This window comes from Corvus brachyrhynchos, unplaced genomic scaffold, assembly GCF_000691975.1.
Source record: "Corvus brachyrhynchos isolate BGI_N302 unplaced genomic scaffold, ASM69197v1 scaffold11, whole genome shotgun sequence".
Classification (NCBI taxonomy): domain Eukaryota; kingdom Metazoa; phylum Chordata; class Aves; order Passeriformes; family Corvidae; genus Corvus; species Corvus brachyrhynchos.
This window is the reverse complement of record NW_008236965.1, coordinates 4,936,999-4,958,820: the sequence shown is the minus strand read 5'-3', so window position 1 is coordinate 4,958,820 and position 21,822 is coordinate 4,936,999. Positions and strand designations below refer to the sequence as shown.

At 37.7% G+C, this 21,822-nt stretch overlaps 1 protein-coding gene across 4 annotated transcripts in view; it reads left to right on the top strand.

Moving 5' to 3' along the window:
- The window catches only part of CDKL5 (cyclin dependent kinase like 5), a 131,254-nt gene that overhangs the window by 43,635 nt on the left and 65,797 nt on the right, over positions 1-21,822 (top strand). For all 4 annotated transcript variants that reach the window (XR_001860064.1, XM_017728460.1, XM_017728461.1 and 1 more), the window contains exons 4-5: positions 4,106-4,335; positions 4,872-4,906. Coding sequence is in view for 3 of the 4 variants with exons in the window: in XM_017728460.1 (XP_017583949.1) it covers positions 4,272-4,335; positions 4,872-4,906 (99 nt within the window). In the remaining variant the exon portion in view is untranslated. The remainder of the gene's footprint in view (positions 1-4,105; positions 4,336-4,871; positions 4,907-21,822) is intronic.

Genomic DNA, 21,822 nt, shown 5'->3' with positions numbered 1-21,822 from the left:
ATGAAAAATGAACTGAATACTTGATTTGCACTGATGTTGATATACAAATTTAACTGTATTTCTAGAACAGTTTTACTTCTCCACATTTTGTGAAGACAAATATCTAAGTGTTTCATAATTCTCACTAAGTGTCTCTCTTAAAATCTAAGTATGTAAAAAGTGCTTCCCCTCTCCACACAGGTCTTGAAATAAATGAAATAAAGAATAGCATTTCTATTTAGGATTGAGGCTTTGGATTGAGTGGTTAAGTCTGATGCTTTTGGGTCATGCTGTAGAATTCTTAATGGTCCTGAAGGGAAAAGGAATTGTGGAAAATCTAGGGGTTTTCCCCACTGCTTTAATTTTAATTCAGATGATCAAGTAACATAATGCTGTAGTATTTTGTATGCTCATCTCAAAAATGAGCAAATGAGTTTGTACATTTTCTGGGATTTACATATAAGCGTTACATGCTATTGCAAAACAACTGCTTTTGTATTAAAGTCTCACACCATTACACTTCGGGATTAAATAAAACTTTTTCTTGTTCATCTCATGATGTCTCATTTTGCCAAGGTGGCTCTGTGTTCTGTAGAACATCACAGTAATGTTGAGAGCATCTCAGAGATCTGTTGGTGTAATTCACAAGTTGTTGATGTGCTGTGAATCTGGCTGCAGTAGAAAGGGATATTAGGAGAAAAACTGCAATTTCCCTACTGAGAGCCTTTGAGAGATAAATGATGGCCTTATTTCCTCTTCTCCAAGGGTTATTCTAGCCAGCAGGCAACTTAGGAAAACAGACCAGTGTGGCACTCAGTGCAAAGAATGAAATTGTGACAGCTATTAGTAAGGTTTTCCTTGCTATTTCCAGTGTTCAGCTTGAAAGAATCTATCCTGTCTTCACTAAGTTACAGAATAAAGTAATTCTTGCTATGGATAACTTTCTTGAAATTACTTTCTTGTTTAAAACTAATAGGTTTTTTCTTTGTTTTTGTTATTACAGTTACTCACTCTGACATTCATGAGACTCTGTGTCATTCATGGAGTTTTGAGTTCATGTTACCAGATTCCCTGCAAGAATCAGTGATTTTCAAAACAATCTTAACAAGGCCAGTGACTTTCAAAAAGCAGAAAAATCCCAAAAAGTGGGTACTGCCACTGAACAAATATTTTTAGTAGCTTGTTTTTAATTTTTCAGCAGCTTTTGACGGCAAAGATCTCAAACAAGCATATAAATTTTGTCTAGAGATTAGATGGGTCTAGCTAGTCTGACTTCACTAATGTTTGAATTATGGCCCAGTTTGAGGCAAGAGTTGGGGAAAAGTGTTTGGGTATGAATCCATACTACTGCTGCATGCCACTTGTCATCTTTCATTAGCTTTTCTTTTCATTTCAAGATTAAGTTCTCATAAAGTGCCCTCAGCAGAATTGTGCAGAAAGCTGCCTGCAGCTAGTGTAAAAGAGGGGGGTCACTCAAGTGCAGTTTTCTCTTGGGAGTCCCCCTGTATGCATCTGTGTTACCCATGATGTCAGTCGTGGTGCACTTGGGGGAGAATTGGGGAAGCTGGTCTGTGTCTTTCTTTGGGCCAGTTGAAGTGTGTCACTAACAGTGAGTGAACATAAATGAGTTGACAGGGTATTACCTTTAAGGAATTGCATGCAAATGCTTCTCTAGGTGCCATGAACCCAGGGGTAGCAGGGGATCAGCTTTCTGTGGCTCTTCTAATGAAGTGAAAAGGGAAGATAACAGTGGGGAGATCTCTCCCATGATCAGTGGGGAGAAGATGTATAGTACTGAATTTCATAGAATCATAGAATGTTAAGTGTTAGAAAGGACCTTAAAGATCATCTCCTCCCAACCCTCCTTGCCATGTGCAGGGACACCCCTAACTATACCAGGCTGCTTAAGGCCTTATCCAACCTGGCCTTCAACACTGCTGGGGTTGGGGATCCACAGCCTTCCTACCTGGGGATTTTGGAAAGGAAGGTTAGCTGCTTGCAAGTCTAGCCTTTATTCCCAGTAAAAAGCTAGAATTCATACTGAATATACTCGTAGAACTGAAAATAAAAAAATTAAAATAGTGGATCCCAGGCTGCAGGCCTGTATAGCTCTAAGCAGTTCATGAGAAATTTAAAAATTGTGAAGGAGGGACAAAGGAAACTGCTTCTTAATTTCTTCTTGAGTTTTTGGTACCGTATCTCATAAGTTTCTTCACTGTTTTATCATATATCCAGGAAGTATTGTATACACTGTAAGGCAGACAGTGTACAGTGATAACATTAGCAGGTAAGTAATCAATTTATCACAAACTAATTTGTGGAAGGACTCGTAAATGAATAACGTTGGGAACTGAAGTAAAAGATTTGGTTATGTTACTGAATGGTGCTAATAGAAAACAAATACATGTTTTCTGACTTTTCCTTTCTTTCTGGCAAGTAATTTTGCTGTTCTGACCTTGGCTGATGAGTTTTCTTGTGTCTTGCTTACGTTATGGCATTAATGGTTGTTTCAAGGTCTCTGTAGCAGTATTTCTGTCACTCAGCTGCAGCATGGGGACAGTCAGCTAGCTGTGCCTTGTGCCTGGCACCAGCCTGTTGCAGTAGAAAGCTGAAGCAGCTCAGTGCGGGCTGTGTTCTCATGTTGATGGGTGCAACTGAGCAGATGCTCCTGTTTTTCCAGGACCTCATTTTTTTTTAGTCTGTTACTGTAACCAGAAAGTCTGGACAAACAGCAAAAAGGCTTTTGTGAGAAGGAGATGCCAAATGAAATAGGAGGAGAACATAAGGAAGGGAAAGGAAAGAGTATTTCATGCAATTCACAAGTGAAGAAAAAATTGATTAATTAAAACAGTAAATTAAACCACCAAAATGATTCATTAAGGACTGGGCAGCTTTTTTAAAAAAACAAAAGCAAACTAGAAAACTCTAACTATCCCTTTAATTTGGAACTCACTGCTTTATTTTCAAATTACTGTGGTTGATTAACTCTGGAGTTGCTTCTAAAATAACAACCCCTCCCCACATGATCTGCCTGTGTCTTGCTGAAGCAAATGTCATTGTGATTCCCCTCCACCCTTGGATTGTCCTTTTGTTATGTGTGACTTGGTCAACACAGGGCTTTTGGCCAGCACCCCTGGCATATAGTGAGATCCCATTTGTGTGAGCTTAACCCAGCATTATTGGGTCACACTCACCCATTACGCGTAATTAAATGTATTCACTCCCATCCTGCCATCTTGTTCTTCATGAGTAGTTCTGTCCCTGAATCACTGAATTTAAAGATTATATATTTCCAATTCATGGTGAAGCCATTTTAAAGCTTTTCTTTCCCCATTTTTGAATGTGGGATATATGCCTTTAATATTAAGGGAACAAATGCGGTCTGAACTAGTAAAACCAAACTTTGATGGGTTTTGTTTATCAGGCTTCTAATATGATATCAGAGAAGTGGTGGGTCTAAAACAGGCCAAAAAACTTTAGTTGTTACCCTGTGTATAGGTGCTTAATTTGAAAAATTACTTCAGTGTTTGGGGAGCAAAGACCCTTTGAAAACATTTTTTTTTCTGTTTATCACATTTCTATTAAATAAGCTGATAATGAAAATAATTTTTAAATCTCATTCCTAATCAGTCTAGAAAATAATTTCCTTTAATTTTTTTTTTAATAATCACAGAAAATAGTAGTAGAAAACTGTTTTCTCCTGTATAGTGTTCTTTCTAGTGTATCCTTTTTATCATTACAGTGAACAAATAAGAAATTAACTAAAGAAAATTTGTTTTTATATCTAGGTGTCAACATACACCAAGCAGACCATAAGTAATTATAACTGTATTTTTGCTTACTGAGGTAGTTCCTGTCAACATTTTTATTTGCTTCTGTTCTGTAGAAAGTAACGTTATGCCAGTTAGTTATTATTGTAATAGACATCCATCTGACAGGATATATGGTCTCAATAGGTCCTGTCCATTATACCTGCTGCTATGTTCTCCTGATCATAAAATGTGGAAGCAAATTACCTGTCTGTTAAAATTGTTAGACTGTACTGGTGTGATGTCTGTATACCATTGCTTTCTCTTACTGAAATAAACCAAAGCACTAATTACATTCTTTTCTCTTCTTTCCCCAGGAAGCTATTGATTGCCTAGAAATTAAGAAAGGGTGTGAGAAGTCTGACTGATCAAGGTGGAATTTTTTTTTCCCAGAGCCTTTTCACAATTGCCTTTTGCAAAATCTTCAGACAGTCCCATTTGTGCCATGTTTTGTGGCTCTCACCGTAAGAGGAATTTGTCTTGATGAAGATTCCTAACATTGGTAATGTGATGAATAAATTTGAGATCCTTGGGGTTGTAGGTGAAGGTAAGTAGTATCTTAATAAAAGATTAATTAGAATTTTATATAGATTTGAATTAGTCCTCTTGATGATAGTAAGTTAGCAGTTGCAAAATTTTTCTTGTGTATGTTTATTATCTATGGCTTCTGCTAATTTCCTTGTCGGATGGAGAAGTTTGGAAGCTGAAAGGAGTGGAAGAGAAAAAGAACAGTTTTGTGGGGGTTTGGGGTTTTTTTTTGTGTTGGTTTTTTTTTTTCTTTGAAAAGTTTAATATATTGATTTCTCATTAGTGGTACTAGGGAGATGCAAGTTATCAAACTTACCTGCAAGCATATTGTTAAAAAAATAATTTTGGTGTTTTAAAATCCATTTACTTTTGAGCAATTTTTATGAAATTGTTAGAGTGTGCAGAGATTTAGCACCTGTATATACAAGTTCTGGATAATAATACTGGGAACAATGTTATTTCTATAGTTAGGAGGTTATTGAACACTGTTTTATCTTGCCACTTTTAATTTTTTTCTGCTTTGAGATGGCTTATATCTCATCATCTTTGTTTCAGGAGCCTATGGCGTTGTACTTAAATGCAGACACAAGGTAAGTGAATTGCTTTTAAGTCAGAGGGAAATACAGTGACTTTTGATGAGAACTGAAGTGTTACTGTGTATGAGATGTGGCATCTGGGGTGGACTTTTTCTTGCCATCAGTTACTTAATAGCAATCTTAATTGCAAGTTTCAGGGGCAATGGCTATATCTAGTACCAAATCTCTTTTTTTTTTTTTTTTGTGTTTAATATTTGTCTGAAATATTATTAATGTTTCATTAATTTCAACTAAGAGAGTTTTTAAGAAAAGAGACCAAAAAAAAATTATTTTGGAACACAATTTATGCTCACGCAGTCTTAATTTGAATGCCAAACTATTTGCCAAATAGTGCTGCATAAGGACTTAGCTGTCTTGGAAGGGGCAGGGGAGAGAAAGCAGGAGTCCATGAGGGATTTTGACATCTGTACGATGATCAAATGGCAGTAAGAAAGCAGTAACATGTTTTGGTTGTTGATTTTAATTTTGAAAAGGAAGACGTTAAAAAGGAAAGAAGAAACACTGATACAAAAATGAAGTCTGGCAACCTGTCTACACTATTTTAACTAGTGTGTAAGTGGGATGTATTTGAACTTGCTGCTCGTCAACACAGAACTGACACAAACTACTTCGCTGTCTTCGGAGCTGCAGTATAGTCATATAAGAAAATAACTTCTCTGAAGCAAAACATTTCAGAATTGTAAATTTTAGTGATCCAAGAATACAAAAAAGTATTTTTATGTAGTTTATACCTTTTTCTAGAAAAAGTTAGGACTGCGCAGAGGGTTTGTGTTCCTATGGTAGCTTTTAGCATGTGCACAAAAGGGCTTTTGCACACACCGTATGGTTCTATCTGGAGTGTCTTACACTGTTGTACTGACTCAAAAAGGGAAAAAAAAATTAGAACTTAAGATCCTATCTCAAGCTGAAGCCTTGTTGGGCTTGGGGGTCTATAACAGTCAACAGACTGACTTAGGTAAATTGGATCTTTTTAGATAGTTAGGGTATGAAAATTCAGGGCGAGTAGTTTGAGAACACCTGGGTAGTAATGATACAGTTTGTACTAGGCAGCTCTATTCTTTGTGGAAAGTAACCTCACCCAGACTCAAGAAGTTTCTAGGATTTCCTGCACTGCTGAGTGAAATTTAAGCTGTGCATGTTTATTCATGCTCATGGGAAAGATTTTCGCTTTTTTATAGTATATTGGTAGGGTAATCTGTTGTCCAGGTTCCCATGAGAATACCTTGCAGTACAGCAGATGACTAGAAAGGAAAGGCTTTCCTTTAGCAGAGGAAAGTGTTTCTTCTTACATCCTCTTTGAGACTGCTACCTTCCTTGTGAGCATCTATGTTTTTTGGTAGTAGCACCATTTTTTTTCTACAGCTTCATCTTAATGGAAACAGCTGTGCTAAAGTTTTAAAACAAAGTGGCATTTCTTTAAGCTTCTAGCAAGTGGGTTTACTAAGACCTAGGGTTTCCAGTTTTTGGAGATTTCAAGAAAAGGTGAGGTATGTTGCTGTTTTCATCTAACTGATTTATGATTCTCACTTAAAACAAGCTGCACTGGGCCTCTGAGAGGAGATGTGTATAGGAGCCATCTATTTTACAAAAAAAAGAGTAACTGTCTAAAAGTTAAATCTTGGCCTTTCCTACTTGTATAGGAAAGCAAAGATTAAACACACCTTCGTACAGTCTTAACAGGCTTATCTGGAAATGCAAGGATATATGGTTTGGGTTTTTTTGTTTGCATTTTTGGGGTATTTTCTTACTGTTTGGCTGCTGGTGGGCATACTTTTGAATGTAGAAGTATTTATATTAATGTTTATAAATAGTGGTAATATGCCAGGATCAAATTCCCAGCTATTTTAAGTCAATATATCTCCACTGTATTGAGAGAGTAAATTTTGTGTGAAATGAGGAGCCAGCCCCTAATTGAAACAATTTTCCAACATATAATCCACTAGTGCTTCAGTAAATATGTAGCTTTTTGCTTCAGTGCATTTCACTGGCGTGTGTATGTAGATTTAAGTAGGAGAGAATGGCATAAGGAACAAATACCTTGTCCTTATTATATGTATTTTTCCTTTGCTAAGGGAACATTAGCAGAAAAGCTAAAAGCTCTAGAATGACTGTGTTTACATTATTATACAGCATGTTTTTATCCCAAATCCTTCATCGCTAATTGTGGTTTGTGCATAAAGGTTACTTGTTTATCTGAGGGGTTTTTTCTGATGCAAAGCTATTACAAATAATGTTGAAAAAAAGCAGAGATGATGTTCTGAAAATCTTTTTCCTATTTTTTCATTTAGTCAGAGGACTTTTCCTAAGGAAATACAGTGAAGTGCATTGTATTTGAAAATACTGGAAATACATTGGATAGTTACAAACTCTTAGAATAGGCTGTCTTAGCTTACCTGGATTTTGGCTGTTTTCTGAAAAGAAAAGCCACTTGAACAACTCAGAGATCACGGCTGAGGAGAAGAATCTTTGCTAATGTTTAAGATTTGTCAAATATTTTTCCTTTGAATAAAACCAGTATCCCTTTTACTTTGCAAAGTGGTCTTGCTGCTTTTTGCAGAGTTAACCTTTGCTAGTAGGCACAACTATTAGCAGGACTCTTGCTTCAGGTTTGAAACTAATAGGATAGTACTGTGATTTAAAATCAATAAAGTGGTAGGAAGATGCTGTGGTCTCCAAAGCCATAGGTCTGCAAAGATGGGCACATGGAGAAAGAAGCCTAAAGAAAAAAGGTAAGCCTAAAGCTAGTGTGAAATGGAAATGTTACACAGTGAGATAATAAACTGTGTGTATAAGAGGAACACTGACAATTGTAGTTTCAAGTAGAATCTGTTGAAATGAGGTGAATACATCTTTAGATGCTTGAGATAAGCAGAGACTGTCTAGGTTGACAAGGTGATGATACTGGAACAGGGATTGTTTTTTTGGGATGAGGCAGAGCTCACCACACAGCCAGGCTGGAGAGAAAGAGGGGTTCATACTAGCAGGGAGTCAAACCATGAGAAACATTTGGATAGTGCTCTCAGGCACATGCTCTGATTATTGGGGTGCCCTGTGCCGGGCCAGGAGTTGGACTTTAGTGATTCTTGTGGGTTCCTTCCAATGCAGGACATTCTATGATTTTATGCCTATATTGGTATGTATAAATTGATGGCTGTTTTTTAGGTTAGCCAGTTATGCAGGAAAATGTGTGATGATGAAGTTTCTCTAAAAGCATAGTTTAAATGAATGAAATCTCCTAGACTTATCTTGCAGTGTGCTGTGTGTTACCAGAGGCCTTGAGCCTGAGGGCATATAGTTTAATGATTTGGAAGTTTGGTGCAAGTTGTTCTTGTATGTCCAACATCTCTTGCCTAATGAGATGTTTTTTCTGGTGTTTTATTTTAGAAATGTGTCTGGTTTTGGTTATTCTTAACAGTATGAAATTCTTCTTTGAGATAAAGACCACTCAATTCCCATATTAAAAACAAACAAAAAGAAATGTTAGTTAGAATTATTTGTATTTGGCACTTCAGTACAATGAAGAATAACCTTTTGAATAGGTTTAGTACTTCCAGGCAATTTCTTCTTAGCCTAATATTTAATTTTGTTTTGTTTGAGCCTTCTGTAATACTCTTGCATTGTGTTCTGATAAGTTGTCTGCCTCAGAATACATGAAAGAAATATTTGCTGACCGCTTAAAGAAAGGTACAGTTTACTCATTAGAAAATATAATGAATATGCATATGTAGCAGAATCATTACATTTCTTTTCAGTATCTCAGCCTTTTTCATGTCTTTTATTACCCAAACCCCTACGGACCAGCAGGGTCACGGTTTTCTTAGTTTTCCCTTTGAAGACAATTTTTTTTGTTGTTTCTACAGGCAGCCCACTTCTACACACTTCACACTGTTTGTGTTTGAGCAGAGTAAGGAATTCCCCTTTTACCAATGTGGGCCAACTTGAGAAAATTTTCCCATGTCCATTACTGTGCTTTGAGGAAGTCATCCTTGTAGGACAACCAGCCCTCACAGGACTGGCTCTGAGCAGCTCGTAGAACAAGGCGAAATCTGTTCTTTTGAAAGTGCAGGGTTGTATTTCTACTGTCCGTGTCTCTTAATTCTTTCAGAATCTTAATTCCACTATGTCATGGTGGAGATGCTGGTCTGTTGTAATCCCCGTAAGAAGGGCATGCAGGCTCTGTAAATTGTAATTTAAAGTGCTGCTTCTTTAGTGAGTATTAACTTGAATAAAGTAAAATAAGACAGGTAATCTTACATCCCTTAAAATGCTGGGAATCTTCAGTTGTGCAGCGTCAAAATGGCCTTTGATCAGAGTGCAGTATACTGTGCAGACCAGTCTGTAAGAAGAGGTTTTTTCATTATTTTCATTATCCAACCTGTTACAGGATTCTTTTAAAAGAAAACTCCTGATCAATTCTGTTGTCAAATAGAAAGATGTTCTCAGGACAACTTCTTGCTACATCCCTAGATAAAGGCAAGGCCACACAGATTATGTAGCTTCAGATGCTGAGTGGGAGCTGCTTGCAGGCTCCTCTGGTACAATGAGCTGGCTGAGTTTGTCGTGCAGTCCAGTCAGCTGAGCCTGGGCCACCTCAGGTGAACTCTAATGTGCATCACTGGTTTCTCCATGTACAGTGTTCTTCTGGTTAGGGTCCACACACATTGCCTCTGAGGTGATCATCAGCCTTCACATTCCTGTTGGTTCATTGATCAGTGTCAAGCAATTGCCTTCTCCATTTTCCAAAAATCTGATTGTCTCCATCATGCTGTATTACCCTTGCAACAAATGTTGGAATGCTCTAAGTCCTCCGTGAAAAATGGACTTTTTGGTAAGGCTTCTCTTAAAAAGGCTGTATCTATCTATTTTGCTCTCTTCAGAAGGTGCTTTGAAGCAGGTGTTCCCTCTAATGTAACCTGTGTTGTTCTGTCTTCTAGCCCTCATGCAAAAACTTTTGACTTGTTTCTTAGCTATTTCAAAGCAAATGTACGTGCATTCAAGCATCCTTCTCCTTTGCAAGGATCTCCTTGCTTTCTTAGGATATTTGAAGGAAGATGAGCTGTGTCTGTTGTGGCAGTGCTCTGGTCACGCAAGCAATTCCACTACATTTTCTGTAACCCTAAAGAGTGGTTTCATCATCTGGGATGACAGGTAGTTCAGATCATGAGTACTTCTAGAACTGTGCACTGATTCTGGTTCCTCCTGGTTTTTTCTCACAAATTTTATGTGAAGCAGCTAGGACCTGGTCATGCCGCTTTCATGGAGCGAATGAGTATTTCATACTCAGAAAATTTGGGTTTTCTCTAATATTGTCGTAAAAGCAGAGTTCTGAATCTCCCTGGTGGATGTTAGAATCCCTTTTCTGACTCTTGTATCTGCTGATGTTATTAACACCTTTGCACTTCAAATCTGCTAACCATTTTTATGTTGTTGAGTTCCCCTTTAGTGTTAAAAGGTAAGTGTACTTGTTTGTAAAAGTTGCAAGTTTTTTCAGTGTGTTGTGTATTTTCATGTACTTGCTTTAGATTTGGCTCTCAAGGTTCCTTAGCTCCCCAGCAGGTGCTAAGCCAAGTATTTGGACTGAAGAATACAGTCAATGCAGTTTAATGTTTATGGTATTATCTTTTGTACTGAAATGGGTACAGCTGTTTCTTGTTTTACTTTGGATTTGACTGATTTGACAGTAGTTCCTGTTTGGTTGATTGAGAAATAAAATGATGAGTAAATGAAAAATCTGAGTTCTCAAAATGAGACCAGATTGCTGCCTGTGTTCTTTCCCCTCAATGCTACAGTCTTTCATATGGTGAAGGTAGTACGAATTGATTTCAAATTTTATTCAATTCAAATCAAATCAAATCAAAAAAAAAATCAAAAAAGGCTGCTGAGTTGAAGAACACAATAGCACTGCCTGGTATTTGAGCCCTGGGATACCAGCTGTGCTGATCTGTAATTTTCTGGGTTTTGGTGTTTGTATTTCACCAAAATTTCTGTGATACTGTGAGTTAAGGAGAGGTATTCCTGTCTTGACAGAAGTAGACATCGCTATTGTTATATAAGTATGATATTGGTATTCAACATTTTAATGATTTGTCTGATGGTAAATGTTAAAATACTGCTGTTAAAAGATAAGGAAAACAGACTGCAGTGGTAAGCATTTAGCATTACGTGCCAAGTGATTCTGTTCAGGGAAAGCATATTTTAAATATTTGTATTTTTTTCATATGCAATGGACTTTCAAAATCAGAAACTTTCAGCAAAATATTAATGATGTAAGGAGCATTTTCAGTGCTTGGTTTTATCATTTCAGAGTAAAGCTGAGAACTGAGAAACGTGTAGACTTTCTCCAATCTAATTCCTGCACCTGGGGAAGACTAACCCCAGGGCTGGGGGCTGACCTGCTGGAAAGCAGCTCTGTGGAGAAGGACCTGGGTGGGAGTTGTGGTGGACAACAAGCTGGCCATGAGCCAGCAGTGCCCTAGAGGCTGAGAAGGCCAATGGGATCTTGGGGTGCATTAGGAACAGCATTGCCAGCAGGTCAGGGAGGTGATCGTGCCCCTCCACTCCCCCTGGTGAGGCCACGTCTGGAGTGCTGTGTCCATTTCTGGGCTCCTCAGGATGACAGAGACATGGAGATCTTGGAGTGGGTTCAGTGGAGGTCAACAAAGATGATTGAGGGATTAGATCATCTCTCTTATGAGGAAAGGCTGAGAGAACTGGGCCTATTCAGCCCTGAGAAGAGACAACTGAGAAGGGATATCATCCAGTATCTGCAGGGAGGTGTCAGAGGATGGGCCCAGGCTCTTCTCAGTGGTGCCGAGCAATAGGACAAGAGACAGTGGACAGAAACTGATGCACAGGAAATTCCACCTGAACATGAGGAAGAACTCTTAACTGTGTATGACTGAGCACTGAAACAGAAGGCCCAGAGAGGGTGTGGACTCTCCCTCACTGGAAATACTCAAGAACCATCTGGGCACAATCCTGTGCTATGTGTTCTGGGATGACCCTGCTTGAGCAGGGAGGTTGGGCCAATGACCCACTGTGGTCCCTTCCAACCTGACCCACTCTGTGATTTTGTGATATACACTAGAATGGCTATTTTGTGTCAGATGATTTCAGCCAGCTCAGTATCTTAAACCTGATTTTATTAGAGGTAAACAACAGATGAACAACAGGGCTGGTGTGATGTGATACTCCCCACAGTATTCACAGTGTCTAATTCATACAGTGCTACTGGAAAGTCATTATCATCAGAATATTCTAGCACAGAATATGTCAGCAGTGTATTTTTTAATTTCCTTATCCTGTGCCTAAAGCTGCCTATCCTATAGGTCTTCTACTTGCCAATGTGTCTTGTTTAAAGTATTAACTGATGTTTCTGCATGCTGTGTATTCTGTCCTTATGTATTTTTTAATATACCATCAATTTACATATAACTATCCATTACCTAAAACTAGGTAAAAATACAGTGCCAAATCATATTGATTCATGTCTAAGATCTGACATATTCTCTCATTGTTACTATTGCTGTCTCGTTGTTGCCTCTGTTTGGTTACATCCGCACATTTTTTGCTGATTTTTTCTTTGATTTTTGTATGTAATTAAAAGCAGTATGCTAATTTTCTCAATTAATCAAATGTGGTTTGGCTTTGTGGCAAGATTTTTGATTTTAATTGTTCTGCCAGGGTTAAAATCTCTGTGCAGCATACTGTTTTCTTTCAGTAAGGGCACCTCACCTATGCAGTATTACTGCATTAATGCTGTTGTTTCTCAGGCTAAAGCATGACATCACTGATGGTTTTTTGTGGGAAAACTTGTGTAAAACACATACAATGAACACGAGACTTCATGGAACCTCTGAGTTTGCCAGTAGTAAATGTTTGCAGTAGTCGAAGTTGAGATCTGTCCGAAGTATTATGTGAAGAAAATAGAGCTATTAGGCAAGCGGTAGTGCTGAAAGTTGTATTAACTCTTTAATAACCACTTGCTTCAGCTTCACTATGAGGCAGTGAATAACCTTTTGAATTCCTTACAGAATTCTGGTGTGAAATGTTAGATGCAGAGTATTTGTTTCATGGACTTCCAGACTACTTCCATGGCATTCCCTTGAGTGCAGCAGTAAAAGGCAAGCTCTCACTTGATTAGTGCTGATTCACTTCAGTTATTGCTTTCCTATACATAGAAGTGACATACAATGAACATCTATAACTGGTCATTGTGCAGGGTAGGTGTGAATGTGGTATTGACAGTTTTTAAAGCTTTCATTTTTCATTGATGAATTGTGACATTTGTCTTTACCTGAACCTTCCATAGTCCCCTTGGTGCCCTCTGGCAGGGGGAAACGGACAATCAGATTAGAATTATATTAATGTATTTTAAATATCATCTATGTCAATAAAGTCCTGATTTACATTCAAGTGGAAAATTCATATGTATACTGTGGCTGCTCCTAAGATCGGATAGTTGTGCAGAATGGGGCATAGAAACTGAAGTTGCTGAGTTCCCACAGTTTGACCAGACCACTACTAATTCAGTCTCCCCTCTCACCCCCGAGATGGGCTATAATATTCTCTGTATCACAGTATTGCTGCCTTTTATTTCTTTTCGTTAAAATCTTATTCCCAAATCTCTCTCTCTCTTCAATATTTTTTAAAGAGTTGTTTCATACTACATTTCTTAATAAAAACCATTAAAGTACTAATTTTGAGGAAGCAGCAGATTGTAAAATGTCTTACCCACACTAGTGGGAAAAAAAAAAATTAGATCTCTGTTTGGTGTTGTCCTGTTTTCTTCGAAATCTGAGTCCTGGGATTAACTGAAGTAAACATTTGGATTCACACTTGTAAGGCTGTGTAGGATGAGGGGATGAAGTAAGGTAGTCCCAGATCTTTTTTTCATTGTTTCTAATGTTTTCTGTCTGTTACTTCTGCTATACATTGCTAAGATATGCTTTGTTTCAAGGTTTTATTTAATTTGATCTTATAAAAAACCTTGCTATCTTTATCAGTCAAATACAGTGATTTCTTTAAGTGGGCCTGGCCAGGGTTCAACAAAGTGGGCATGAATTTATTAAATTACCAGAGGGAATGGTAAGGGAGGCTTAGGTTGGGTATCAGGAAAAGGTTCTTCACCCAGAGACTGGCCAGGCACTGGAACAGGCTCCCCAGGGAAGCGGTCATGGCACCAAGCCTGACAGAGTTCAAGAGGCATTTGGACTATGCTCTTGGGCACATGGTGTGATTCTTCGGGTGTCCTGTGCAGGGCCAGGAGCTGGACTCAAGGATCCTTGTCCTTTCCAGCTAAGGATATTCTGTGATTCTACGAAAGTTCATTTTTTTGTTATTAACATAAGTCACTTTGTAGCCATATCGATGGAGTGGTGCTGCTTTGATGTCTGCAGTTGTGCTGTGCTGTTTCCCTTTTGAGTGTTTTATGACAATCCAGACTGGTGTTTGAAAGTTCCCCTGTAGGATACTCCATTCCCTTACCTCCTCCTTTGTGTTTGTCATGTTAGGAACCCTGCTCAGATATGGGTGGTGTTCAGTACCAAAAATTCTCATTCCGTCTCTCCTTTGTTCCCAAAGGCTAATATTTAGAAATGAAAGGTGGAGGGCAAAGATAAGAGAGAGAGCTTTCAGAGGGGAAAAATTAACTTGCTGTGGAAGGGGGCACTAAGACTTTTTTTTTTCAGATGTGTTCAATTTAAAGCAGTACAGTGTGAGGGTGTTTGCTCTCAGTACCACAGGTTAGGATGGCTTAAGTTGTCTTGTCCATTATAACATTTCATACAGCACAAAGCTGGGGTGCAGAGACGCCTGATGCTGCTGAAGTTCGTCAAAACAAGAAGGGTGAGGGAGACAAACAGGGCGTCCACCCTTGTACTTCAGTAATTGAGGTAGCTGAAGGAAGCATAGAAGCCTGAGTTAAAAATAACAAGAGTGATTCATCTTACTTTGGAAGGATATGTAAAATGTGTTATTGATGGTTTTCAATTAAAATTAAGTCGAAGATAAGCAATTTGTTGCAGTCACAGTATCTAAGATCAGTATTTCTTTTAGTCAGTTTCTTCCAGTTGGTCACACTAATGGCTGTGGATTAACTACACATCTTTTGCACTTTTTCTTTTGTTTCTTAAAGAAACTAGATGTATTTTTGATAGTATTTTACATAATATGTTATATGAATTCTTGCTGTGGGTACTGGTGTTGCTAAGTGAAAGGTTACTGCCTATGCTGCAAATAACAGCTTTGCTTGGAATATTGCTGGTAAATAAACAAGCCCCTTAATAGTTGCTGCAAACTCCACCTGCAAAGGGATTATATATACACTTGGAATAATACAGGAATCGTATTCAGACCTGCAGCAGTGTGTTCTGTGGCTGCCCTTAATGGCTCTTAATTGCAAGCAGCTTGTAGTGCTGTATCTCATTTTAAGGTCCTGGTAAGTGAAATCTTATTTTTAAGTCTGGATGTGATGAGCACCCAAAGCAAGACTATCCATACAAATTATTTTTTCTTGCAAAAAGTTGGAAATGTTATGCTGAAAGTTAAAGTTTAGGAACGTGACTACAGTATTTCTTAGAAGCAGCAGCAGGAGGAATTGAAACAGATGAGAATTAGAGATCTGATGTAGGGTCTTGGACCATTAGGAAAGTAGCAGTGCAAGCGAGTGAATTTATAGTTAATGCAAATTAATATATGGGAGAGGGAACAGCATATGGCTAATTATAGGGCTACATCTGTAGTAGTATGAACTTGGTTGAATATTGGATTACAATCTGGTCTTGTCATCAAATTGCAAATGACTGTGTATTGTAATTGATGCAAAGAAGATTATATTTCTAAATTTTAGGCTAATTGTTTTCCTGCGAGGGATTCCAGTGGAGTTTTTAAACTTTTCTGGGACACGTGAGCAGCTCTGAGCACTGGGTTCATCATCTATTTCTGGACACTCTGTGTATTTAAACAAAGGCCACTAAAATAGAGCACAACTCAATGTTTCAGAAGATCATTCATGTAGATTATTAAATGTAAAACGGTAAAAATGAGTTGCGATCATCTGGCTGGCATTTAAAATTACTTGTAGCAACCAAGTTGATCTAAAAATTTTAATACACTGAAGTGTCTTGAATATACCATTCACATTGCCTTATTTTCTTAATTTTTTGGTGAATTTAAAGTCTTTTTTTTAACTCAGGAGTTCTGGAAAATGAGCATTTGACAGTGTAGGTAAAACACTGACAATAACAGTGAAAACTTTCCTATCATTTCACTTTTTCTGGAAACTATAGGCTCTTCCTGGCACTGTATTTTTTTCATCAGTAAAGATTACAGTGTGTTTTTAAATAGTACGTCGTCCTTCTGAATGTCCTGGTTATTTCCTTGATTCCTGAATTTCCTTGATTACTCTCTTCTCTATAATTCCTAACTGGTGGAATACCCTCCTAAAATATAAAAAACTTTCTATTCTTTTTGAATAAAAATTCCTGGAATTTGTAACTTCTTTTGAAGTATACTGGTATTTACTTCTCATTCAAAGCCTGGATAACAATAAATGGGGAAAAAAGGAAAGTAGTTTCCGTTCATACCATTACAGCTGTTAAAATTTGTACAAACGTGTAAAATCTCATGCAGAGAATTTAATAATTGCACTTATTATGTGTGGTGTTTGATCACAGCTAAAAGCCTAACTAAGGGACTAGACAAACCTGACATCACAGTGTGGTGATCAAGAAATTTTGGATACAGTGGGAAGGCAGGCTGAGCTCTTGAATAGAAGCCACTTTTGCCAAGACTGCTTTGTGCTCTTTTTTCAACCAATAGCAGTTATTAAATGTTTGCACAGAACTGAAATCATTCTTTATGATATCTATGCCTTATACATGTGTTACAGTTCTGAGACTCTTCAAAACACATAGTTCTTTTTGCTGTGTGTAGCTGCACCTGCACCTGGACAATAAAGCTTGATGAGTCTGCTGCTTGCTTTTTTTCAAGAATCAATTTTTTTCCAATGGCATGCTAGCTTCTCCTTTTCTAAAGTATGTCTATTTAAGCTGCTTCTGGTTTAAGATAAAACCTAAAACATCCTCTGGTTTTATAAAGTATTTGCATTTTTTCTATCCCTGATTTATTTTAATTTAAATTGCTAAATTAGCCCAATCTTTGTGCAAGTTCCTTTTAAGCCCTAACATCTTAGAACATAATGGCTTTACTTTGCCCATTATGAAAAATCACCCACTTTATGCAATTTTATTTTCACTTTTTCGGATGTGTAGCAAAGTGAGGATTTGTTTCTGAACAGAGCAGGTAACTCTTTTTTGGAAACAGATACCAGCATTGCTGTCCAATTTTATAGTTGCTTGCACCTTAAAAACTTTGATAAGGCATCTTCTGTCTCTTTCTCCATGTGAAGAGTAGTTTCTGTACAGTACTGGGGTGTAGAAAGATTAGTATTATGAAGTTCAGTGTCAGTCTTGCATAAAGGGAGGGTGAATATTTGCAGTTCTTGAAGTGAAATGATTGTACTCGTGGATGGCTATTCCTTCATGGTTTCATTCACATGTACCCTCATACCCACACACTTAGAAGTATAAAGGGACGTGTGTGTGCTCATGGGAGGTGTCAGATTTGGGCAGTGTCTCCAGTGTGCAGAATGAAGGACAATGGTAAGGAGCTTTCAAGTCCCCACTTCATCTCTGAAGTTCCTCTGGGTGGTGATGACAAACTAGTTCTTACATCTTTCGTTTATGTGTTATGTTTAGATGTTGTCTGTTGTTATGGATGGTCCTTAGCTTCAGTCTTGCTTTCTTGAACTTCCAGGGGTCTGTTTTCTGCTTTTCCTTGTTTGGAGTTTGTGTTTGAAAAGTATGTTTATAATCTGTTTCCCTGATAGGCTAACAGAGGATAGGCTCATATATTATGAGCTGCAACCTTGTGGCCATCCTCCTGTTGGGATGCATGATCTGCTTGTGAGTCAGCTGTGCTGCAACCTTCTGGGCTTGGCATAATGTTTTACTCAATTTTACTATTGGAGCACCATCCCATGAACAGTTTTCTTGGTTATTAACACTGTTTTCTCTTGAAACCTTGTTGTGCAGTTTCTCCTCATGCTCATGCATGCTTGTGTGTGCACTCTCTGAGTGCTTCCCCAATATCCTATTCATACTTACCCTGATCTGTTACACACTTCTGCAGCAGAAACAAGATGCCTATGTTCTCTGGAAGGGTGGTGGTTCTGTTTTCGGTTTTTGGCATAGAATTGTGCCTTGTTAAACAGCTCTCCTAATCTTTCAGTCTAGAAAGAATCGTTATAAAATTGGGAAATCCTTCCCAAATGTGTTTTATGATGCATGTTTTTCATACAGTTCTAAGAACAGAAGATTACTACATATTCCAGTGTGCTGAAAATTATTTGCAAAACAGTTTTCTTAGACATAACTTTGGCTGAACAGGATTACCATTATTATTGATTTTCCTTTGGGTTGTAGATGGGCTTTAAAAAAATTGTGGTTTTGGGGTATGACAGAGGTAGGTGACATTTGTAAGTGTAATAATGCATTGAGATGTGGAAAGATGAAATGCTGTAGGACCTAAAAAACTCGACTGGTTACACCTACCTCTTCTTTTGACGGTATGCATCTTGACCAGGAGGCAGGCTATCTTCTTGAAATCAATTAACATTTCCAGCAGAGATGGAGTAATGCCATGTTTATGCACAGAAATATGTTGCAGGCAATGCCATCTGCAGAGCAGAGCTGACTAGCTGCTGCTTCTACAGGATCAAGTTTCCTGTGACTGTGTGAAAAACTCAGAGTGGTGCCTACCTGTTTTTTTCCCCTCAAAGCATCAGCCAGTGAAGAATGGTGTTAAGAAACAGATACAAGATAGTATCTGATGGAATTGCACCCTGGGCTCTGAACCTGCTCTAATTTTGTAAGTCCTTCCTGCTTCCACTGCTATAAATGTTGTAGTGCTAAGGGACTATTTGAGGAGCAAAAGAGAATCAGCAGCAACTTCCCCAGTGACTTTAGAAAGGCTAAACATAGGCCAAACAACATCCATCCTTTGGGCTTTAGCAGGCTTAAGAAAAAAAAAAAAGAAAAAAAGTGAGGGAGTGGCATTTCTCCCCAGAAATTCTGGGGTGTAGTGCCCCCTTCATCCATATCCCTCAGATAACATAAAAGAGACTGCAGACCAGATGTCTAGATGATGTCAGTATCAGAGAAGCAAATCAAGGGTGATCAGCCTGTCTATAGTATTTCTTGGTTTCTATTCAGTAGGGTTCTCAATTAAATGGATAGTGTTTAATTTATACTGCTGAAGATGAGCTTCTGTTGCTTTACCAACATCCTTCCAATTGCACATGTGCACGTGTAGATAGCTGTGTGAGTGTCTATATACACACACACATATTTGTTTAGTTAATGAGTTACAGCAAAGTGGTCTCTTCTGGTCAGTTTTAGAAAATGGTACTAGCCCATTCCTTCTGTTGCTTCTTAGCAGATTTTTGTATGTACTAGTTATCATGTTGTTACACTGATCCTTTTCATTTTTATGGATATAAGGAGAACTGTACACTTGTGCCTCAGTATAAAATATGAATGGCAATAAATCTGCTGTTTTATCAAAGTATTTAGCAGGCATGTACAAGGCTTTAACAAAATATGAATAAAAATTTCACAGCTAAGTCTTGTGATTATATTTTCTCAGCTTTCACTTGTCTCTCCATCTGAAGATCATGTTTCAGGAACCTTCTGAAAATGTATCCTTACTGCTAAAGTGTCTTGTGGTTTTTTCCTAAATATGTTTGTGTGAAGGAAAACAATCTTTTTACCACTTCTGAGCTATTAAAAGAAAAATGAAAATGAAAGGTCTGTTTAGTTTTATCACTCTGTATCTACAGTAAACAATAAGACCCAGAATTTTTCAGTAGGAGAACATGCCTTTTCTGAACATATCTGGCTAGGAATCAAATTATGAGGCCATAATTTGTTCTTGCAAAGAACAAATATGCGGAAAGAGAAAAGTAAAGGAAAAATTAGGTATCTCTTATCTATGGATTTGTTTGAGGTTTTTCTGTTGATTTTTAGACTAGGATAGGTTAACAATTAACGTTCCTCAAGGCCACCTTTTTATTTTTTGAAGAGGTGGTGATAGTTGACTAGTCACACAGTACTACCTGAATGAAACCTGTGTGATGAGGCTAATTCTTTTTTTTTCCTATGAGGATTTTAACTGCATTTAGAGTAAACAATTTATTCATTTGCCAGCTTTTTATATATATTACTAGATATCCAGAGCTATTGGTATATAATTTTATATTGCAATGTTGTTCCGTTTTTTAAAAAAAAAGAAATCACACCCAGAATCATGTTATGATGAAACCAAATCAGATTTAGCACATTCAAGCACAAATGCTAGTCAACAAGCTGCTGTTAGAACTATTGTTTACTCTCCGTACTACCAGAAGGCTTGCTACTATATCAGTTTACAAAGGACATAAGGCACCCTTCCTCTGAAGCTTTGTTTTCCGTATCTGCATGTAGTTTAGACCAAGTACTGCAATGAAGCTCCAAGCTTACTTGTACAGATTTAGCTTTTGGATTTTTGTAGTAATCTTAAATCAAATCTGAAACAGCAGTACTGTTACTAAACATTAATGAGAAATTTTTCTAAGTAAAAGGTTCAAAACCTTTACTCCAGGAAGAATTATAAAACTTTTCCAATTGTTACTTTTTCTTTCACCTCTGTTTAAATGACTCTTTATAGTGCCTTGGAACTGAGAGAAATAGGGCCCTAGGAGGTCAATATATGACATAAATTCGAAATCCATATTTTTCATATAACAGCCTCTCATGTTAAATATTTGAGCTCTTGCCCAAGGATCTGATCTGAAACATTCATGTGGAAGCTTAACATAAGGAGAAAAGCTACTTCTGATGGGGCCTTACTTGCAAGTTATTTGAAGTTCTATTAATTTCAGGTAGTACCTTTAATTATACCAGAGAAAGGAAAATGCAAAGCTTATAGCAGGGATATTTATAGCTTCATGAAGATGCTCACCAGTGAACATACACTTTATTCTTTAATATGCAGGTGAAAGAAGAAGGATGAGCTTCAGAAATTCTGGTCTTGCTGCTAGCTATGCCAGATTGCTTTGTGGGATGTGAGAATTGACGCTGCACAGTTACGTTGGCAATGGGGATGTTCTTACTTCAGTAGCACAGTTTGGAATACTTTATTTGTGTTTCTAGCATGTGAATTACAAATACAATCCAATGGACTGTGATGATCTTAATGTAGCAATGCAACTCAAAGAATAATGATCCAGAGAAAGTAATATCTCTGAGGTTACTAGTCTTGATAAGATTTCTGAAATGTACCTTAAAAACATGTGCATGCATAAAAGTTTGTGCATGCAAAAATAAAACGTACAGACAGAAGGGCTGCAAAGTTAAGTAACTTGGGTGGAATTAATCTCACCCACTGTTTCAGTGCTTAGGTCTTGCATAACCAATCTCCCTCATTTATGTAAGTTGAGAGAGTCCAAAATCCGAAAAGCAACTCTTACCATCTGGAAATTATTAAAATCAGTAACCTTCTGGCCAAATCTTCTCTCCCTCCCCTGGTTTTACTAACTGTGGGGAAAGCCTTGAAAAATCACAGTGAGTATCTAACTCTTAGCTGGCTAAAGCTAAGTGAGATAGACTCAGGAAATATTTGGCGTTTTCTGTAGATTCACTTAAGTCTTTTTGAACACAGAATATAATTGTTCTCAGTTTGTATTTAGCCTTGGAGGTTGCTGTTTCTATTTTAGGCCTGGAGAAGGGCTTCAGTTTCTTTTGCATACACCAGTATTTCTAATGAAAGAATGCTACCTTTTCCCCTCAAATACTGCCTTGCTTATATACACT